The 23188-nt window shown below is 38.6% G+C and overlaps 3 protein-coding genes and 1 non-coding gene across 4 annotated transcripts in view; 1 reads left to right on the plus strand and 3 right to left on the minus strand.

The window, feature by feature from the left end:
- Positions 1–3880, minus strand: part of LOC122661621 (mediator of RNA polymerase II transcription subunit 32-like) — a 31112-nt gene extending 27232 nt beyond the window's left edge. Inside the window, exon 1 of the mRNA XM_043857082.1 lies at positions 3847–3880. The gene's annotated coding sequence lies outside the window, so the exon portion shown is untranslated. The remainder of the gene's footprint in view (positions 1–3846) is intronic.
- On the minus strand, positions 3333–3417 carry LOC122663458. The gene has a single exon (XR_006333130.1). It is a non-coding gene; the product is annotated as a small nucleolar RNA R16 (small nucleolar RNA).
- A 368-nt stretch (positions 3881–4248) lies between the features above and the next one.
- Positions 4249–5035, plus strand: LOC122660821. The gene has a single exon (XM_043856062.1). The coding sequence runs from the start codon at positions 4363–4365 to the stop codon at positions 4879–4881; it is 519 nt and encodes a 172-aa protein (XP_043711997.1). The 5' UTR covers positions 4249–4362; the 3' UTR covers positions 4882–5035.
- Positions 5036–12248: 7213 nt separating this feature from the next.
- Positions 12249–23188, minus strand: part of LOC122662005 (probable polyol transporter 6) — a 29947-nt gene continuing 19007 nt past the window's right edge. The window contains exons 2-3 of the mRNA XM_043857543.1: positions 13822–13967; positions 12249–13737 (exon numbers count right to left, since the gene is read on the minus strand). Coding sequence (XP_043713478.1) covers positions 12302–13737; positions 13822–13967 — 1582 coding nt within the window. The 3' untranslated portion in view covers positions 12249–12301. The remainder of the gene's footprint in view (positions 13738–13821; positions 13968–23188) is intronic.

Consider the following 23188-nt stretch of genomic DNA (forward strand, 5'->3'; position numbering starts at 1 on the left):
AGATGAGGGAGAAGTTTTAGGAGTTTGTAACTACTTCCTTGGTTTTGCCTATTTAATAGGCTAATATGAAATGGAAGGAAAATATTGAATCCCCTAATTTATCTCTTAAAGATAAGGTAGGCTTCCTCACCCAAGCCAGACACCCTTGCTTTGTTCGTAAAGCATACTCTCTCTCTCTCTCCCTATTATTTCTTTCTTTTTTTTAATTTAATTTTTAGATTATCTTTGCACGTAACAATCTCCCATGCCAGAAAGGTCAATGTCAATAAGTGCAAATTCTGAGAGCTAGTTTGGTTGGGATAGGACCAAGTGTCTTGAGGATTGTCTCTTTCACCTCGAACTTGCCAATAGAGTGCATCTATGGGTTTACTTACTTATCAATCCCTCCCCAGGTAGTGCCAACCTAGCCAAGTAGTGCCTTGCGGTTCAGAAGTTGTAGCTGCCACAATGCTTTCTTTCACATCTACCCATACTCATACTTGCCATCAGTCAGGAGATCATAAGTACCATTGTCAGTTTACTACATTTATATCTGTCATCGTATCTGTTGTAGCTAATCCATTTTGTTAATTCTGGTCTGGTTTAAGGTGCTCAGTGCTCACCTTTATCCTTGCTTTAGCTATGACCAGTCCGATTGGTCGAATTCTGACCTGGTTTACAATTCTTGCATTTATACGTGTTTTGCTGTAGTTAGTCCGATTGGTTGAATTCTGGTCTGGTTTACGATATGTATCTTTCCCATCGGATATTTGCCGTGTTTAATCAGATCGGTCATGAGAAACAATCCTATTTCTTACCACATTTACTAATGTTTACCACTCCTACATCCTTGAGTAAGGTGTAAGAAGTCTTTTGCTTGGCTGTGACAAAATGAGGAATTATTTCTTTAACTTTCATCCACTGTGTTTAATTAATTAATTAATTTAGTTATATGAGGGTACTTTGCTTTCAGCTTAAGCATGTTAGTAAGTAGGTTGTTTCTTTTATCTTTATTTCAATTGTTAGATAGTATGAGGCATAGGAAGAAGACCAGTTTTACCGGGTGCCCAAAATCCATAACTTGACTCTTTTTGACTCTCTTCCCAGAACATACCTTAGTGGAGTCAACCTCTTAGAAAATTTTTTGGTTCCTAGACCCTGATCTAGGGGAGACACAAAATTTAAGAGGTTGACTCAAATGTGGTATGGTTTGATTCATAGAGTCTGGAAAGGTGTCAAGTTACGGAACCTATAAGGATTTTAGGCATCCAATAAACCGATCTTCCTACTATGTCATACTATCTATCAGTTAAAAAGATATTAAAGAATAAAGATTGATTAACTCTACTAACTAGCATGCTTGAACATAAAATAAACTACATTATCTTTGTCTAACGAAGCTAAGAGAAGTTAACTAGAATTAGCAAATAAATTAATCTAATTTAAATTATCATATTATACTTAATTAAACTAACTACTTACCTTAATCAAGCAAATATAAGAGTAACAAACTAATTAAAATTATTTTAAATTAGCATGCATATCTAACTAACTATTCTAATCTAATCTTCTTAAGCTAATCTGAACTAACTACTAACATGATTAATTAACTAATTTTACACTAACTACTTTATGGGTGAGGGTTTCCTTCCGACGCCAGGGTGCAATTTGGAGCGGATTTGAACCGTCACATAGGGGTTTTTTAAAGGACGAGAGAGTGTGTGGCCCAATTGTTTGTGAGGGGGCGTGTAAAGGAATCCACACGACGCTGTCATGCAATTTCTTTTTCCCCTAGTTTATATTATTTTAATCTAACATACAGACTAATTTACCTAATTAATCTAACTAATTACACTACTTTAATCTAACATGCATCCTATATTTAATCTATACTAATTTAAATAATTAAAAAAAAGGGTATACCCAATGCACGAGGCTCCCGTCACTATGTGGTCTAGGTAGGGTCATAATGTATGCAACCTTACCCCTACTTGCGAAGAGGCTGTTTCCTGACTCGAACTTGAGACCACTAGGTCGCAATGGAGCAACCTTACCATTGCCGAGATCCCTCTACTAATTTAAATTAAGTTAAACAAGGGAAAAGGAACCGCATGACGGTGTCATGCAGATTCCTTCGTATGCCCCTTCACAAAACAGTGGAACCAACATTCTCTCTCTTCCATTAAAAAATCCCCCTATTTGACAGTTCGAAACCCACGATACCAACTAGTACATAACCTGCGAACGGGCATCGAAGGAAACCCTCGCCCTTTAAACTAATATACATTATTATAACTAATTAGCAATAATTTATACTAATTAAAGGGAAAAAGGAGAGAAGAATACCTTTCTTGACTCCTGATGGGGTCAACCGGATCTCCTCATCTCATTCTTTTAAAATATTATAAAGGCAGAGGAAATTCCGTACTATCTCAACATTTCAGTCTTTCTCCAAAGATTTCCAAATATTCTAGGGTTTTCTAGATACATAAAGGGGGTAATTCTCTAAAGCCCAAGAGAGGGGGCTTTTGCGGGCCAACATCCGGCTACCAGGTGACTCCTTCTAAGCCTCTGATTTGACATCTTCTGGCCTTAAACTTTGGAAAGAAATAGCTTCTGAACCAGTTGTCTGACTTTCACAAACCAGACGTCGTTGAAAAGCTTGTTCCAAGTACTACCTGATGGTATTAAAAAAAAAGTAGAGGTATGCCCTAACAATTGTGTCCGTGGTAAAGGATTAAAGCAATTCAAGTTACATTTGGGGGAAAAAAAAAAAAGAAGTTTCCATTTGTAAGAGGCAATTTAATAGATTCAACCATTAAAATGATAAATAACAGATGATATGATATGGCTGTAGAAGTTTATAACAATTCACCATGTATACATTAAAAAATATTGGGTAACAAAAGGGGGGGGGGGTTAAGCAGCAAATCAAATGTGATGGTGAATTTAAGGCCTAAATGTAGATAAATTTATATACACTGAGTTGGCAATAACATTTGTGAAATCAACATGCACATGCTACTACGCAAATATACAAACAAGTAGCAAAGAACTTGTCCAAAACGATTCTCAGAGTATTCCACAAGTGGAAATTTGCAGACATTCAACATGGCATCAGGTTCTGACCGCCTGTCTGATTTGTTCTCATCATTGAGTTTACATCAGAACAAGCTGAATTAAATCTCAAACTAGGAAAATTATCTGTAAATCCATTGATGAACCACAATTGGAAGTCACACTTACACTACAAGCAACTTCTAATGCCTTACAAATTGTTGGAACTAACAAATTTGATCATTAGGGAAATAAAGCTTTTAGGGGGAAAAAAACTCATTAAGAAATAGAATTAAGAAGGCATCATCAGATAATCAGTGGAGTTGTGGTCTACATTACAATTCAGTGTGTAGGATAAGATTATTGTCATCATTTGCCGCCTTAAACAATCCCAGAGATCTCAATGATGAGGGGCAAAACAATCTAAGGAGAGGGAAAATGAAGAAACAAGCATTGATAAATTAAACAAAATAATAACAAACGCAATTGGCCAAGACATAACTACCATTGTAATTCCTATTCTATTGCAAAACCCTACAATCAACTAAACTAGGATAAGAGCATCATGAAGTTGAATGTACATCATCCAGAACACTACGCAGAATAGGCATTTAAAGGAAAAAGAGGTGAAGAATCTGAAGACTCGATGCGAAGCAAATGTAGTTACATGATAACAATTATAAGACCTAAATAAAAGCATAAAATGCAAATGGCCATCAATCGAAAAACGAATCAAATAGATACAACCTTGCGTCAGAACAGAAACAAACAAAAGATTCAAAAGGTAAGACTTCATGAACAGAAAATTATACCTTGGAAGGCGACAACGTATCTAAAGAAAACCCCTTGTCGGATTAAAATAGCGGCTTCTCTTACCTTAAACCCTAAAATATTTCAGCAATTTTCCGACCTACTGAGTTTGCCAGGCATATATATCTAACTGTTAACCCTGCACGCCTATTTGGGTGGGCCTAATGCTTAATGGTTAGGCCCAACTCATTAAGAAAAATAACACTATTTCAGGCCCGCAAGCTCGATTTACATCAACGATGATCCCTAAGTCCATGGAGCATTCGAGCTAGCCCGGTCCATTAGAAGGAGCAACCTGGCATCCAAGGCGCACTTTAGCATAAATGAGCTTAGACCACGCGCCTTTCACTCGCCTTCTTTCTTTTTTGGAAAAGATCAAAGACAGATGTGAGCACTTCCATCATATACACGGAGAGGCACTTTTACCTCACAAAATTTCGAAACCTTTGGAAGGAAAATTCACCGACTCAAACCCTTCTGCTCTCTTTCCTTCTCACATCGTCTTCTCAGACAGATATGGAAGCAACAAAATTCCGGTTATTGTCGCAAACAGCTGTGACGCTGCCGTCGCTGAAGCAGCGGCGAACAAGTAACAACACAAAATGCAAGAGAAATGGACGGTTTGTGCCGCCGCTTAAGGTGGTGGGCATGGCAAAGGAAAGCAGTGGCAGCGGCGATAGCATCATAGAGAAGGTAGCCATACTGGGTGGTTTAGTGTCGACGCCGGTGATCGGGTGGTCTCTCTACACGCTTAAAACAACTGGGTGTGGCCTTCCACCAGGCCCAGGGGGCTCAATAGGTGCACTAGAAGGTGTGAGCTACCTAGTGGTGGTAGGTATCACGGCTTGGTCTTTGTACACCAAGACCAAAAGAGGCTCTGGTTTGCCTAATGGGCCTTATGGGCTTTTGGGAGCTGTGGAAGGGCTATCTTACTTGGCTTTGCTTGCTATAGCAGTTGTGTTTGGGTTGCAGTTCTTGGAGAAGGGCTCTCTTCCTGGCCCAGTACCAGTACCAGGAGACCAATGCTTTGGCTGAGGTTCTTTCTGTTCCTTTTTTTTGTTTTTTCCAGTAAATTTCCTTTCCTTTTTCCTATCTGTTTATTTTGTTAATTTGTTCTAATGGGTCTCAGAAATGAAAAATGTGTTTAAATTATGTTATTTGAGAGTTAATAAATGATAATGAAATGGTACCAGGAGAGCAATGCCTTGTTTTTTTTTTTTTCTTTTTTTTTTGGTCTTTGTATTTCCTTGATTATATCTAGCATGTCTTTCAACGGATGCCTTTGAATACCCCAGTTTGAAGGAGCGACCTGATTCAAATTGAGAGAACCAAAAAAACTAGATGCAGGCCTAAGATAATCATAGGAGAAGTGATAAAGAAAGACATGTTTAGCTTAGATCTCGTTCCTTGTATGACTTCAAATAGAGCTAATTGGAGAGCAATGTGACACAAATAGAAGCCTTTTGGCCAGAAAACTAACATATCATCAGTTTCGAATTTCTAGTGATTTCAATTGATTCTAAGACGATTTGACTCAAACTTGTTCAGAACGACACATATAATAACAACAAAATGATGAAGACAAGAAAATGATTATCAACCTCCAAAGACTACCACATTGTGCCCACCAAACTAGGGGTGTCAACCGGTCGGGCTCGGTCGGGCCTAGTCGGGCTTAACCAAATTTGCAGACTGCACCGTGCCCGACCCCGACCGTTTAAGCATTTAGGCTTACATTGGGCAGGCGTTGTCTTATTTTTATTCGGTCGGTCGATTTGGTCTTTAATCTTGTCACCTACAATCGAGTTAAATGGGCGTAAGATGGGTTAGTGAGCCGTTTAACTCTAAAGGGGCTCTTTGCTCTTGAAGTCCAAATGACCATGAAATTGCCTGATTTTCTTTGGATCAAATTTGATTTTAGGGAAAATTTTATTAAAATAATGGGAGATTGCCACTTCTCGGCCCAACCTGATAAGCTTATTAATGTAAGGATTAGTATTGACTATGGAGCTTCCAAACCCAGATAGGATCATAGTTACAACCAAATATAGGTACTGGTTTCAGACTTATATCAGTAACAAAACTTTGAACTCATACTTAAGATCAGTAGGTTATATTGCTTTTCTAACACCCAAAATACGATATGGATTTGTACTGGTTTCTATGAGACTTTCAAAGGGTATATTTTATGTTATTGTGTTGAAGTTTTATGGGCGTAGTTTGATGTATTTTAGTGGTATTTTCTCGTATAGAGGTTTTATTAATGGACCTTTAGTTTTTTTTTTCTATAAATTTGTTTTGTGATGACTCTAAAACCATATATGGGCTTGTTTATTTCGTCCTCATTAATTCTTAGACGTTATTTTGAGAAGCTTACATATGATCTTAGGGAGGATTTTGAAAAAATAAATCCATGAAATTTATCTTGGTTTCATATTCTAAGTTGTTTTTTAATAATGGACCCATCTCGGAACCATTGAACTTCTTCTCCCTTTTTTTATCGGATTATAATCGTTTAGGAACTGGTACCATCACATCCCATTGATAATCAGGACTAAGACCTAGGTTTGGTATCATTTACTAAATGGGACGGTATTGGGATTGATACCTCTTGTATCAATACTGGTACAGACCTGTCCCGAAAAACAGTATCGTAGGGGCTGGGATGGTTCTTCATAGGGTTGCAACAAGGTCGGGTTGGGTCGGGCTTTTCAAAACCCCAGCCCAACTTTGATTCCAACTCTGAATCGCCCTCAGGGTCGGGCGGGGCTGACCCTGATTGGCCCTAATCATGGAATGGGGGGAAGGTAGAGATGCATGGACTGGACTGAGTTGGGTAGGGCCTGAGAGAAAATTATCAACTTTGTATAAAATAACATTATAATAAAATATATTATCACTTATTATCTTCATATATAATATATTATATAACAAAATATGTGTGACATTTAAAGTTTATAATATTTATAGTATATCAATATATATATTATAGTATAATTTAAAACAGGATTGGGCTCAGCGCGGGCCTCAACACTAACTCGACCCAACCCTGACTCAGGGACAGCAATTTCCAGCCCTGACCCGCCCTCAGGGTTAGGTATCTCAGCCCAGGCCTTGTTCGGGCTCAGGACGGGCCAGGGCGGGATCGGGCCTACAGGACCAAAGTTGCACCCCTAGTACTTCTTCAAATCTTCAACTAGAACAACAGCAACTTGAATCTTCAGTAGGGGGTTTCAATGGATGAAACTAGTAGCTTCCATAGAGTTCGGATGGTTTCAAATGTGCTTACAAAAGTAGATCAGACTTGCAGCGGCGAAAGTGAAGGGGTTGCATCGGCGAAGGCGAAGGGTAAGGGTTTGCAGACTTGCAGCAGCGAAGGTGAAAGGGTTCCAGCGGCAAAGGCGAAGCACAACTGCCGACTGCAGACGCATGATCAACTAAGGAAAAAAAATCAGAAAATGGAAACACCGTAAATTTTAACTTCTTGTATTACCAGAGAAGATTAAGTACTAAAAACTAATTAACTAAGCATTATTACCTAACTGGACGTCTCCATTAGTTGTGGTTTCTTTGTTTCCGTTGTTGCCCTTCTTTTGGAAGAAGTCTCTCCAGTGAAATTTGCCAAACAGATCATCCATATCTTCTAGATTCTTCCCTCGTGTCTCCGGCAAGAATGTAAAGAAGAAAAGCCATGCCACCAAAGCTATTCCGGCAAATAGGAAGAAAACGCCACCGATGGTGATGGCCTTAGACAGGGATAAGAATCACATGGCAATATGTTAGTATTAGTCCATGTGATAGAGGACTAGGCAAGCATCTCATTGATATGATTTTAATTTAAATAAGTAAATGAAGTAGCTAAAATTACGAAAAATACCATTTTGTATTTCATATTCATCTTCTTTTGATGTCATTTTGATAATTTTACTAAACCTTTGAATCAGAGTGAAAAAAATTTCTTGCTTATTTTGGATTAAAATTTGGTCATTGAGATATATGTAGGGTCCTCTACCACATGAACTAACTTACTAACGGATCTGACTCCTCCCCAGGGAGCCCAATGCCCAAGGACATCCGAGGGTGTTAGGCCACTGGGCATATCGGAATGTGCACTGGGCACACATCCCTAGTGGCCCAGCACCGTCGGATGCCTCCCTGGGCACTCCCTGGCACTGGGTCTCTGGAGAGAAGTTCAATGCCTTACTAACCCATATACTGTCAAATATCAAATACTAAAATGTTATATTTCACTATGCATAGTAACACCTAGAAGGACAAAACATAATACGAATGATTGGCGCCCAAGGTTTCAACACTTAAAATCAAATATACTTGATCGGCCTCAATATACATTGAATCGGGTTTAATTAAAATTGGCCCCGGTTGATTCCAAATTAATTCGGCCAACTTAGCCACATGTGTGACCTTCTATAGTTCTATATGAGGAGGAGGGCCTTCTATGTCATGGTTTCTATTATTCTATTTCCAAGGATTGAATAAAAATTCTCTTTCTAGTGGCACGTCAAGACTTCTGAACTCCTCCCTTTTTTTTACCCAAAAAAAAAAAAATCATCCCTATTTTTGAGGGATCAGGATCGTCTCTAGGGAGCAGAGAACTCCCAAAGAGCTTTCAACCATTAGGCTGTGTCATACACATCCCTAAGCATGCGGCATAGCTCAACCACTAGATGCCTCCTGGCAACACCTTCGGCGCATGCATCCCTGAAATCGAGCTAAATTCATTTTTTAGCCATGCATAGAAACTTTTGCTGTTGCCCGAAAGCCACGTCTAGAGATGATGTGGATGTCTTTGACCATTTTATATTTTATTGTTTAGAGTCCTGTTTGGTTTGCGTCTAGATACCAAACCTGTATGATTGGTCCTCTGCCTTCATATGTCAGTTTTCTACACAAACTCATTTCGTTATGATTGGACTCTAGATTCTTCATTACCTACCATCCTTACTAAAATACCCTTTTCTAATTCAATCAGAGGTCCCGTATGGTGGATAAATAAATTCTCTCCTCAATTAGACTGGTTCTTTGAGGGGAGGAGGCCGGTTAGGTTCACATAAGAGAACATTCTAGTACACCAAGATGCCATTTAGATGGAATCCATTCTTCCTTTGGATTCCATCTGGATGGCATCCAAACGTACAAGAACGTTCTCGTTTGTGAACTTGAGTCCGGGGAGGAGGGGGTTTAAAGATAAATGTGAAAATTCAAACCCAAGCTTCAAGATGAGTGCAATGTATATTCATCTTGTGAAGGGCTTATTAGACCTTTTCTGATGATTGATGAATAAGATATTCTTTAGATTGGGCATACAATTATTTTGTCTCACTCTAATTATATCCACTATGTATAGACTCTACCCATGTGGGGTGCCACCCCACATGGTAAGAACCAATCAAACAGAATCTCCATTCATCTGACACATGGTCAGAAGGGATCGGTATAAAGATTTTGTTTGATTGGTTCTCACCATATGGATGTGGCACCGCATGTGGGTAGTTGATCTAGATTCGAATCTCTCCCACCTCCCTCCTTCAATAACCATCAATTTTTATTTTTTTTTTAGGTCCATTAAAAGGCCTTTCGATCCAAGCAATTTTATTGAAACAAAGAAGAGAACCATTAATTATTTGGACTTTATTACCGAAAAAAAAAAAATTTATTTCAACTTTTCTCGTGTTTTCAGATTTACTCGTCCTATTTTAGGCAGCAACATATGTAGCCCATTTTATCAAAAAAAAAAATATATGTGGCACATGTGACCTCTTTTTTTGGGTGGTCATATATGTATATATCGATGATAATAATAGGCCTGGTCATGGTTTGAAATCTTGGATTGGATCAGTATCGGTCTAATAATGGTCGATCATGCCCAATATTAGTGGATCACTCCCTGATTTTGTCAACTCGGTTGGATTGCTTGATTCTGATCCAATACATGTGAAATTTTTAGGATTTTGATTTTTTTTTTTGGACTGATTTTTTGGGATTTTTTCTATTTTTTAATTATTTTAATATTTTTTACCAATATTGTAGATTCTAGGACTGTTCCAACAAAACTGAGTTTTGGGCACATTTGACCAATCTAGACAGATTTTGACCAATCTTAATCGATATTAACTTTGACTGATCCCGAGACTGATCCCGAGATTACAAATCATGGGTCTGATACTTTGTTACCATGTTAAAATAGCTAACTTAAGAGCATAAGTTGTTAAAATAGCTAACTCAACTTGAGGGTGACACCCTTGGTGTGGCTAAACATAACCTCGGCTTCTACCTAAACCTGTTCTCAATAGATTGCAGCTTAATTATCTCTGATGGAACCTTTGATAAGTCTAATAACAATGAAGGTTGGGGTTCTTTTATCTTGCATCAAAATGGGTTTGTGGATTATTATATGAATTATGGTTATGCAGGTTCAACACAGGAAACGAAACTTAGAAGGAATCGAAAGGAAACTCCAAATGAAATGCAGGAACTTAACAATATGGACTGACTCTCTGGAGATGATGAATTGGCTGATGGATAATGCTAAATATCCTTGGCCTTTTGGAACTTTTCCATTTACTATATGATATTTAGACTTTATTTTCTTTTTATGAGTCTGTAACTATTATTAAGCAACCTAGATCTTTTATCTTGCCAATTCATAGGTTGGCAAACCATGCTAGATTACACAACACTTCGGGACTTTGTATGTTAGATCTGTTTTTTTTTTTTTTTTTTTTCATCAAAGAAAAAATAATAATAATAAACTATCAAGAGGAGGTCTAGCGTGAGTCCAAGGAGAGTTCAAACTCTAAGCACAGTAATTTGAGTGGTCATGTGTCTAGGTGCAAGAATCACACGATTGGTTAACGTTCTTTTTCCTAAATTTTAAAGCTAGAAGATATAAAATTATTACCAGCAAGAACATTTAATGAACTGTCTATGTATATGGATCCTTTACCATTCTGGTCCCCAAAGCTAAGGCTTTGACGGTTCGATGGTGCATTCGCATAACTCGGATTCCATGCGTTGAACACGTATTAATAAATAATCTTATTTTCAAAGAAAAAAAAATTGAGCATTTGCCATGCATTGCCTATATTTTCATCTTTTGTTTCACTTTCCCCAATCATAAGAAATGTCTGATTCATTCTTTTCAAATAAGTAAAGCCAAATTCACACTGTTAAGATACATATGATGTTTTATATATGTTCCCACCCTTAGCTAATTTGTAACAGTGAGACTGGGTTATATGTATATATATTGGTATCGTCGGAAATCGATACCGATTGATATGTAATCCCCTTTTTTTTTTATTGAAATTTTGTCTAGTCTTGGACCGATACGGTCTAATATATACCGATACAAGTACATGCGTTGTTTACCAATTTTTAATTCTCCTAAAATTTACATATAAACGAAAGTGACAAAACGGTATCCACCCGTGAACCCCAATGCTACTAAAGTCAAACCTAAGATAAACACCCCACGCAATAAATTAAAAATAAATTTCTGATGGTTCATTGCCAGTTCTGCCAAGTAATTGGATTCTTTTATACAAAGGATATGTTTAGAGATATGAATCCCACATGGTAGTTGTCCTTAGAAAAGGTCATATGTTGAAGGAGAGTGGACTAAGGGTTTTAAAATTCGGTTTTAAATGAGTTTTCTTCAACGCCGGTGTGTAGTTTCATACGTTGGAGGAGAGATATTAGGGGAACATAGCGTTGTTCTCTATGCCAGAGCGTAGGCTACATCCAGGCACATGGGGATGGGCGCGATGACCACCTTGCCCCTTGAATGGCAGGCTCATGTGTCTGGGCACAGCCTACGCTGCGGCGCAGAGAACATTCTCTCTATGAAAAAACATTAAAATAGAGATCGGGTATATATGAGTCATTTTACATGAAGTGGTGTGACAATAATCTGAGTCTTATGAGGAATTTCCGCATGTAATTTTGTAATTAAACTCGTGTTATGCAAATTTTTTACCCAAAAATAAATTCTCGATGTATAACTAAGCGAATTAAACGGAGTTTGATCGATTTTCGAGTGATTTCAATTGATTCTAAGATGGATTTGACTCAATATTGTTCAGAACGATTTCATGGGCCACCCAATTCCCATGGATACTTCACATATAATAACAACAAAATGATTATTTACCTCCAAAGACACTACCAAATTGTGCCCACCAAACAAACCTCATTCACATATAATTTCATGGAGGAGACATTGATAATGGCTTTCAATGTTGAGGCATACATCAATACCACCTCACGGACTTTTTCTTTTGTCTTTTCGTGCCTCTACTTTACTAAAATCCGAAAGGGCAAGAAAAAAAAAAAAAAAAAGAGGGCAAATTGAAGGACAGAAGGGTAATTACAACAGAGTATATTTTAACTTCTTGTATTACCAAAGAAGATTTAAGTATTAAAAACTAATTAACTAAGCCTTATTACCTAACTGGACATCTCCATTAGAGGTGGTTTCTTTGCTTCCATTGTTGCCCTTCTTGTGGAGGGACTCTTTCCAATGAAACTTGCCAAACAGAGCATCCATATCTTCTAGATTCTTCCCTTGTGTCTCCGGCAAGAATGTAAAGAAGAAGAGCCATGCTACCAAAGCTATTCCGGCAAATAGGAAGAAAGCGCCGCCGATTGTGATGGCCTTGGACAGAGATAAGAATGTCATAGATATCACACCACTCGTGACACGGTTCACCGCCACGGCGACGCTGCAACCTTGTGCTCTCAGCCTCAACGGAAAAACCTCAGAGCTATATACCCACGTGATGGGCCCCATCCCTATCGAGAAGAACGCCACGTAAGCCAACACCATCAGTATGCATATCGCTATGGCCCACACCAGCTTGTCATTCGGGTGGATATCCACCATCGTTAACCCGAATCCGAGAAACCCTAATGATAGGATCATGCCTGCTACGCTGCTTAGCAGCAACGGTCGCCGTCCAACCTTGTCTACGAAAAAGGTAGAGACCAAGATGAAGATCGTCTTCACGAATCCAACGGCTACAGTCGCTCCAAGCTTCTTGTTCTTGTCGTGGATCCCGGCCTTCTCGAAGATCCGTGGACTATACAACACCACAGCATCAATCCCCGAAGCTTGTTGGAAGAAATGAATTCCAATGCCTGCGATTACGACACGTCGCACTGCTGGTGTAGGGTGAAGGAAGAGCTCTTTCCATACACCTTCACCGTGACTCTGTTTCGGTACCGCCACGACGTCTTCGTTACACTCCGGCGGAATCCGTGCGGCTTCCTTGATGTCGGCGAGTCTCAACTGAGCCTCCTCTTTGGAATCGGATGTTTTGTCAAGAACTTTGATGGCATCTCCGAGTCGACCCTGCATAACGAGCCAACGCGGTGACTCGGGCATGGCGAGAACACCAAGCCCTAAGAATATCGATGGAATCGCTCCGACTCCGAGCATGAGACGCCATCCTAGGTGGAGTGAAAGCCCAGCGAACGCGAAATTGGAAACGTAACCCAGCAAAATTCCGGCGTTAATGAAGACTTCAGGGAAGGAAGTTAAGAATCCTCGACACGAAGCTGGGGCAACTTCGGCCGTATAAACAGGGGCGATCATGAGAGCATAACCAATGCCGACACCAGCAACGAACCTTCCGACCATAAGGAAAGCGTAATTGGTGGCGAAACCCATTAAAAGAGCACCTACGAAGAAGATTACGGCGGCGAAGACGATGGTGTACCGACGTCCGATCCAATCTGATGTTCTTCCAGCTGCTGCTGAACCAATAAGAGAGTAGATATTGATAATTCCAAGTAGGATTTCAATTTGTGTATCGGTAACTTTCAGATCGTCTTTGATGAAAAGTGCTGCTCCACTCATCACTCCAATATCTGAGCATAAAACAAATTAAGTAAAAATTAAGGAAACAAGGAGCAACTCTATATAGAGTTATGTTTAGAAGAATAAATACTCACCATAGCCCAGTAGAACTGAAGTCATGGACGCCAAGGTAGCACAACCGAGAGCATATTTGTTTCTAGGGCGTTTTCCCGGAGACTGAAACACCTCCGGTGGTCCATAAGCTGCATTATTAGAAGCTTTGGATTCTGCCATTTTTTTTCTTCTTAGAGAAAAAACAGAGAAGGAGAGCAGTTGTCAAAGAGCTACCCGCCTCAACTTGGAGTAGCAGAGGGTGGTGGGGGGGGGGGGGGGGGGCAAAGAAAGAACTCTATCTCTGAGCTCTCCAAGCTTCGAGACTTGGAGTGTTTAAATAGAGAAATGGGGGACTGAGGCTTACATCATCACGAAGACAAATGACTGTACTAGTCTACGAGCTATATTAGCCTCACGTAACAATCGATCTCCTCCATTCCCACATACTGAGAATCTGACATACCACATGTTTGAGAGTGTAGTTGAATTTACTTAAATGTGCTTAACAATATTCGGATCTCATGTGAAATGACGAATCTGTACACCAGGGTTTTCAAGATTAGGATATCACGTGGGTTTGAAACTTTCACCGCTTCGCTATAGTTCTTCCAAATCACTTAAATGAACCCATTTTTTTTTTTTTTGATGGAAGGAAAGGAATTAAATGAACCCAGTTTTAATTGCATGTTTAAATTAATCACTAATCAAAGTTGGATAACCTAATAAATGACTCATGGCGAAAAGGGGAAAAATGACTAAGGGTCTCTTCACACGCCTTCTCATATAATGCATTTTGGGATTCACATTGATACACTCTTCCATCTTTTTCGGGGATTGGTTTTTCATAGGAGTTGTTCACTTATATTGACATCTTATTCACCAAGTCAATAGTAAAAAACGAATACAATAAATTTAATGATAAGAAAACAATGACTTACATGTTTAACAAAAAAATAATTAATTAAAGGAAAGTACATACTGAGAGTCGTGTATTTCTTTAGCATATGAGAGAGATTATGAGAGGAAAGTTCATAACTCATGTTTGCTATAAGTGAAAGGCTATGCTGTTTATAATGGACGGTCGGCCGATCATTTAACTTGTCAATCAGATGTCAATATAAGATGTCACGTGGCAAGAAAAGATAAAGAAAATGCAGATGATCAAGATTATGTAACTTACCTAAAACTCTTGCCATATCTGGGAATTATAATTTACATATGTTATATTAATTTTATATTTCAATTCAAAAGGAATTGATTACGAAATAAAATTTAATTTAATACAATCATATTGAATGCTTTAGAGTTGGTTACACAAACATGTGAAGTAAAACTTCTTCTAAATATTAATTTGATCTCATTTCCCTTCCTTTTGTTTCTCTTCCAATGAAACCCACGCTCACTTTGTTGATCTTCATATCAATAAATTATTAAAAAAAAACAGAATTCAAATCAAGTAAGTTTTAGACTTACTTCCTAATCACTTCCATTGTTTGTTTCAAGTTAATTTTTGACTACTTACATGGGTATGGGGTTTTATATCATATGGATCATTCCATGCCATTTAAATTTGTCACGTGGCAAGAAAACAATACATCATGAAGCATTTTCTTTCATAATAGCCCCCCTTTTTTTTTGTATATTGGGAAAACTCAATGGTTGAATTAGCTTAATTGGCCGTCAATTATGATTTCGTTGTGCAACTTGTTGTTATCAAAATGGTGAACTAGGAGGATCGATCCTCTGCAGTACCGGTGGGGCGGCGGTGCACATCTGACGGCACAGCAGAGGCCAGGTGGCACACATGGCCTTTGCTGTGTCGGCGGATGTACACCGCCACCCCACTGATACTGTCCCTTGATTTATTTTCAAAAGTTATTTAATGCAGTAATTAATATAAGGGTTAAAAAAAATTTTAAAAGTTTAAAATTATTTAATGTGATATTTATGTTAAATGACATGGTAACTTTTATTGAAGAAAAAAAATGTGTTATAGTAGAAGGGGAAAAAATCGTTACAAATACTTAAATTCACCACTTTGGTTACAATAAGATTTTCTCTTAAATCAAAATTAATTAAAATCAAATAGAAATACATTAAGCCGGCATTTTTTTTCTTTTTGGTGAAATTGAGCCATCTCTAAAAGCATTCTATTCATAATAGATAAATACAATTTTTAAGGGTTTTAAATACGTTCCTCGGTCTCCATAGTAGTGAGAATGAGAAGTATAACATTTCATCTTTGAAAAAAGAATTTATTTTATGTGTGTTTTAATTTCATCTTTTTCATTAACTTTACTTTTAGATAGAAGGAGCCTAAATGAAATGAAGTAGTTTAGTTTAGTGATTTCAAATTTTGAGCGTGATCCTTTACGGGAGGCCAGCTGAGCGGTCAAGGTGCGGCCTTACACAGGCAAGATCGAAATGACCACTCCACCCACTGCCTAAACACCTTACCCAGGTGGGATCCATGCACTGCCTGGGTGAGGCCGCACCGTGGCCGTTTGATTGCCCGATCATAAAGGATCCAAATTATCGAAACAAAGGCATGAAAAACACATAAAGTAAACAGATCCACTTAAGCCATAAAGTCACATCCAAAACATTCTTTATCCCACTGCTTTACACGGCGGAGCCAACTTTTCTGTTTTTGGAGTTTGGGGGTGCGGGGTGCCCATCTCTTTCGGGCAATAAGGCTGTTCTTTTGCAATTATAATAACTCTTGTAATAATGGTTATAGTGTTTTTTTTTTTTTTTGGTTAATGCAAATTCATTGATAAAGGCATGAAGAAGCCAAGGAGTCCTGATTACAAATTTCCAGGATCCAAGGAGTGGAACACGGCCAACAGGTCCGACATGCCACGGACTGTGCCTTCCGGGCTAAGGAATGGGCTACGCCATTAATCTCTCTAGGAATATATGAAAAACTACAGCAATTACGTGTCGCAGCAAGGTAGAGGATATCATGGATGATTCCTTCCATTTGAAACGGGGGACAGGAAGATGAGCGATGATGGAGGATACTGGCTATAGTTTTCATGCATCGTCTGCATTGAGTACAGTTCGATTGGTATAATGTTCTTACCAAAAAAAAGATGGGTAAAATGTTCATTCGACATGACCAAAGACCCTCTTATAAGACATACTCGATAGAGAGAAATTATCCACTTAGGTTCTCTGCCCGATACAGTTCTTAATGCCTCTAATAAGAGGGGATCTTTGTCCTCTCAGGTTCGCTGCCCAGTACAGTTCGTACAGTTCCTCTCATAGAGGACAAAAATGACCACCTTATCCCTTGCCTGAACACAGTGCCCAGATGGGGTCCACCGTCCTCTTATTAGAGGTACTAGGGAACTGTACTAGGCAGGGAACCTGAGAGGATAATTTTCCAATAAGAGGTGGGTGGACCTTATCCGGGCAGTGTGTTCTGACAGGGGGTAAGGTGGTCATTTCTACCCCCTATGAGAGGAATTGGATGAACTGTACCGGACAAAAAACCAAAGGATGAAGATCCCTCGATAGGGGAAATCTCCCGTGCACGAGTCTTGCCACCATAAATAATTGAATGGTATCCTAAGATTAACTACAAACATAGCTTACTAGTTGTGATTGTGTTTACGAAAAGGGATAAGTACCTTAAAAAAAAAGCAATAACAAAGATTAGAGGTGTCAAACCCTAAACTAAACTAGTCAAACCGACCAAAAGTTTAATTGAACCAAACAAGTTGAAAATTGGATCACGTCGGACCGAAATTGAAAACCAAACCCAATCTCTTGAACAAACCATCTTTTGTTGTTTTTTTATTTTTTATTTTTATGAAAGTGTAATTACACCAATCACACATCAATCCCAAAAAATTAATTGACTTCCAGAATTATGAAATGACGAATATACACAACACATCACACGCACACATCCGATATGAGACTAAACCCATTCACCCAGCGTTCACAGTGCAGCTGAACAAACCATCTTTAGATGGTCTAAAGAAAGAGTAAGAATTTGGGTGGAGGGGATATTGTGTATCGCTTTTGCCTTATGTGGGTCCATGGTGACGAAATTGAGAACATGAAGCGGTGGTAAACATTTTCGGATTTTTAACTTTTTAAGTCAAGCGAGTCAAACAGAAAGAAACAAAATTATTTTCAATAAAGGAGTGAGAAGGTAGAAATGGGCTATTTTTTCTGGTTTGTTTTTGGTCCACTTAGTTTAATGCTCCTAGATTCAAAGGTGGACCCCATTTTGCCGACTTCGTGGGTCAAAGTAGATGGGCTGATTAATCATTTAAAAAAAAAAAATAAAAAAAATAATCAGCCCATCTACTGTCTTACTTGTATTTTTCAAAATATATATGTTTTACTTCCCTTTCTGTCCCATCCTTCAATTATTGACAATTTATCAAATCCTTTCTCTTTGTTAAAAGCATTGTTAAGCCGGTCCACCTAGACCCAAATGAGACACTTGTCTCATGTGTAGAGGATTAAGGTCTTTGATCATTAGATGGAACCAGACTTAATTATTAATTATTAAGTGATTTGTTTAAGGGAAAAAACTAGGGAAAAAAAGACTAACAGGTCGTGTGGTCACAACGCCCAAACAGAGGATCGCTTGAAATTATCGTCCAATTGTTAGTGAATTAAAAAATCTTATTCAGTCTTATTGATTCCTACACTGTTGTAGTCATTACACGACTAAACAACAATTACTTGCCACTTGTTTAAATAGTAGACAAGAACCGCCTGGAGACCCTAATTATTAATAGGATTGATGTTCTCTGTGTCACAACACAGGTTGTGCCTAGACACATGGGGGCGATATTTTCATCATTCAAGGGGTGGGGTTCTCATTTTGCCATCCTCATTTGTCTGGGCGTAGTCTGTGCCCTTGGCACAAGAAAATTTATCCTCTCAATACTTAAGAATTCAACCGTTCACCTAATACTCGAGAGGATAAAAAGATGCCATTACCCATGTTTTAAGGTTGGAATCTTAAGTGTGGTGCACTAGGCAGTGCACCGCACTCCAAAGGATGAAAATCCCCGACACTGAGAACATTTTCCCTTGTTAGGAAATCAATGGTGTGTGATCCATTATCCATGTAATGGTGAATCTGAGCCCTCCACATTCCATAGAGTATAAAAAACCCCTATGAATTTTTTTTAAAATTTTTTTTTGCATAACTTATAATATAATATGAGACTAGAATAAAAAATCACACTAATCAATATTAACGTGAAGCACAGGGCTCATTATTTAAAAGAGAGTGGGGGAAAATCCCACTCTGGTGTCGCGAGGATTTTTCTTTCAATATAATAATAATGCATTAATGATTACAAAAATCGGGTGGGGGTGGGGGTGGGGGGGGGGGGGGAAGAAATGGAAATATGAAATGTCCTTATTTGTGGAATATTATTTAGGGCCTTACATCAGCACGAGGTCAACAGGAGCACACGTAGAAGCATCAATAAGAATGGATTTCCGTCTTTCAGGGGGGGTGTGATCAGTTTGTCTCATCCTGTGTCTTGGCGTAGGAACCACACTCTTGTATAGAGTCTTTTTTCCCTATTATTTATTAGGAAGAGGGTTCTCTACCTGGTAGCATGGCATTTGCACAAACACACAGGCTAATCACAATCCGCAAGGGAACATCAACATGGCTGGGATTTTTACATTTCACAAGGGGCTCAATAGTCATTTCGTGCTGAACTGTACTTGGACATAGAAGTCATGCTGCAAGCAAATTTCTTAGACCTATTTATTAATATGGAAAAAGAACCTTGAAAGACAGTACGGCACCTGTGCCCAAATATAGGGAGGTGTGATAAGTAATCAAAATTAATGATAAGGATGCAATCCAGATCATAATGAGGCACTCCTTCGGTTTCATTCAGAAAGGTAGAGCCATGGTGGTAATACCTAAAGCAGTGAACCAGATACCTACTACAGGCCAAGCAGCTAGGAAGAAATGTAAAGAAAAACCTGCCCTTGGGAGGGGAACAACAGCTGGAAACGGCTGCTAATACCCCGTAGGTTGAGGAGCAAAAGGAGGAATCCGCCCAAGGAGGGGCTCACGCCTGATTAACTAGTTGGTGAGGCAATAGCTTACCAAGGCAATGATAAGTAGCTGGTCCGAGAGGATGATCAGCCACATTGGGACTGAGACACAGCCGGAATAAGGAATTTGATGAATAGAGGGGATAGAAAGCTACTGTCACTATTGTCGGTACTGAGTCCTTGCTCGACTTTGACCACTCTACCCCTCATGAAATGTAGAAAATCTCGTCTCAATTGATGCTTCCACCCATAAAATGGATTTCTGATGTAAATCCTAAGGATCCACCAAACGCACTTTAGGTTCAAAGGATTCAAGGGTGGCGGCTCATAGCTTTCTTTGTGTATTTGTTCGTGTCTATCTTCTTGGTAGACTTGTACTCAATCTTCATAGTTTCTGACCCCGAAAAAAGAAAAAATCCTCATAGGTCACCCTCTTTTTTAAAGTGGAGATCTTCGTTCCATATCCAAAATACATGTAGCAGCCAAGTTGAGTAGGAAGGGTGCAAAGTTGAAGTTGGGTCAATCCAATATGACCAGGTTTTAAAATAATGATTCGGTATTTGAATCGGGTCTAGTCGATTCTAATGTGTTTTGTTTTGGATTGGCCAGAATCGATCTGAGAATTGTTTAGATTCTATCTGAACCCTAGAAACCATGTATGAATCACCTGCTCCAAGACAACAAGAATCAGGATAGGATTCGATCGATTCTATTTCAAATCAGTTGATTTGCCGATCCAACCAGAATCAGTTAGAGTGGTCTAAAGCTTAGAAAAAGCTAAAAGATCGGCCATTTGAATCGACCAAAATCAGGGTCTCAAAGCAACTGATCCTACCAAAGCATCTATTGTGACGTTTGTATGGACATAGAATCTGTGGGTTTTTTTGGTCCAAAAGTTCCAAAGTTCTAAAGCTGATGGAATGCGTTAAATCAAGTTCTTTAACCAATCTAGCTAGTGTTCATACACTAGATCACGCCCCATTAAGCGCATGACAGATTACCACACTTCTGTTGCTCCACCCTGCCTTAGCCCATTCCTAAGTAATCCTTTTCGTGACTCGAATAATATTGCAATGTCTGATACCAAATGTTAGGTACTTAATCGATATGTCAAAAACTCTAAAACTGATGAAACACATTAAATCAAACCCTTTAATCTACCTCATACTAAACTAGTTGAAACCCCATTAGGCAAATAACATTTCCCCCAATTAATTCTTGTTTTGTAAACACAAGAAATACAAGTCAAAGCTTAATCAAAGAAGTGGATAATCTCAAATACTAAGAGACAGCAGTAAATAAATAGATAAATGGATCATAGAATCAACCTAAAGTTGAAATCTTGGATTTATCTGTTAAGAGCTGTCATATGGTGCCGTAGCTTGAATCTTGGACTCTTGGATATATAAATATATGTGGTAAGACGTGCATCTCATGATCGTCTTCAAGATGGTCATAAGAAATTGAAGACCACATTGGAACGTGTGACCCTTCAATTATTTTTGTGTCTCAGCTGGCGTACTTAGTGCCTAAGTTTCGGTGTACGTGTTTTCATTTTTCTCTTCAACAAGCATTTATTGACAAAGAATCTCATTAGAACAATAACAAACTAAGATTAATAGATTATTAACGATAAAGATCAACATTTAGACGAAAGTGATATAAGACATAGGGGAGATGCAGTATATTTGACTATGCTTGTCATGCAACTGAAAAAAGACAAGAAAGTCCCAAACTGTTGTATTGGGTGTCTATGTCTTATATTAAAATGTGAGAGGTTTCTCTGCGCTAGTGAATAGTGGCACAGAGGAGTGCACCAATGAGGTGAATGATTTCACACACAGGAGAGCATTAAGGTCATTTTTAGGTTCAGAGAACATTTTTTTCTATTGAATAGGGAGAAGGTTCTCCGAACAAGTGGCATTAGGGGAACGCACCATGGGTTGCATCAAAATGGTAAATGTCATAGGAGGGCAGCGAGATCATTTCATGTGAGGAGGAGAAAAATTGACACAAAAATGTTATATTGTTTTTTTAAAGTTCAATAAAATAATTAAAGGGGTTCATGTTCTTTGTGCCGCAGCACAGGCTGCACCCAGACACATGGGCTTGCCACTTCGGGGGGCAGGTGGTCATTGCGCCCAACCCCATGTGCCTGGGCGCAGCTTGCGCTCCCATCACAGAGAACATTCTCCCAAAAATGAATAACAGTGGGTATAGAATACCATACTTGCTCAGAGAACCCTCCCCCTAATCCCTTTTTATATATATTTCTGGAAATGAGTTCTTTGTGGGGGAGTGTGGCCCCTCACACACCGGGGGCCAATGAGAACGCATGCGAGACATCAATAGGGTTAGTATTTTTGCCTTTCATGAGGGTGAGGCGGTCATTTCGCCCTCTTTGTGTAGGCATTGGCGGTACACTCCCCTACAAGAAACATTTTTCTCTCTTTTTGTTTTTTCAGTTTTTTTTATAATGCTTCCACAATATGTTACATTGGCTTCTCTACATCTCTCTGGCTTTCTTGTGAAGTCCCTCTTCTTCTTCTTTCCCTCTTTTATAACACTGCATTATGAGGGTTAGGTACTTAGGTGTCCAACCTAGGAAGAGAAAGAAAATGGTGGACTTTTTTTCTGGCCACTTGTCTGAACAAAGAACTGGACACATTATTATTCTCAATATTCTATTGCTATACCTTTGAAAATCAAAATTAATTAGAGTTAGCCTTTCACTATGGCGTGTTAATCGGTTAACAACTATATTAATAGAAAATATTTATATAAAATATAACTCATGTAACCATATAGAGTTTAAAAAAATAATTAAGTTGTTATGGGTATAGGGCTTCTCTTGATGCGATCGTGGGAAACTGCATCGATGAGAGGGTGAGAGACAATTTGGTTTAATAGGATCACATTTTGTTTGAGGAGAGAGAAAGTATCAACGTGGACTCCATGGTTTATTAGATGAGATGATGTGAGAAGGAATCACCACTCCAACCTCATGGGAATCTTTTTTTCCTTAAATTATGCTTCGTTTTACGTCATTTTTGGTGAAGTAACATGATTTGAGTTTTTTTTCCTTCCTTCATAAGCGATAGTCTACCAAGAACATTAATAATGATAAGAGATAATGTTTCTTTTTGTAGCTTATTAAGATATTCCTCTCTATGTGGCTATAAGTTAATGTCTTTTATGTTTTAGTTTAGTTGACACTTAAAATTTGATTAAGTTGACTTTCACATGTTCATCCATCTATCTATTCAGTTTGGGAAAATTTTCTACCAAAAAAAAGTTTGGGAAAATCTTGATGCAATCAAAGTTGGTAAAAATGAAGCTGTAATTTTACATTTT

Source organism: Telopea speciosissima, chromosome 5 (genome assembly GCF_018873765.1).
Source record: "Telopea speciosissima isolate NSW1024214 ecotype Mountain lineage chromosome 5, Tspe_v1, whole genome shotgun sequence".
NCBI classification, from domain to species: Eukaryota; Viridiplantae; Streptophyta; class Magnoliopsida; order Proteales; family Proteaceae; genus Telopea; species Telopea speciosissima.

Coding starts and splice junctions, on each gene's coding strand:
- LOC122660821 (XM_043856062.1), top strand. CDS start 4,363: ATGGAAGCAACAAAATTCCGGTTATTGTCGCAAACAGCTGTGACGCTG.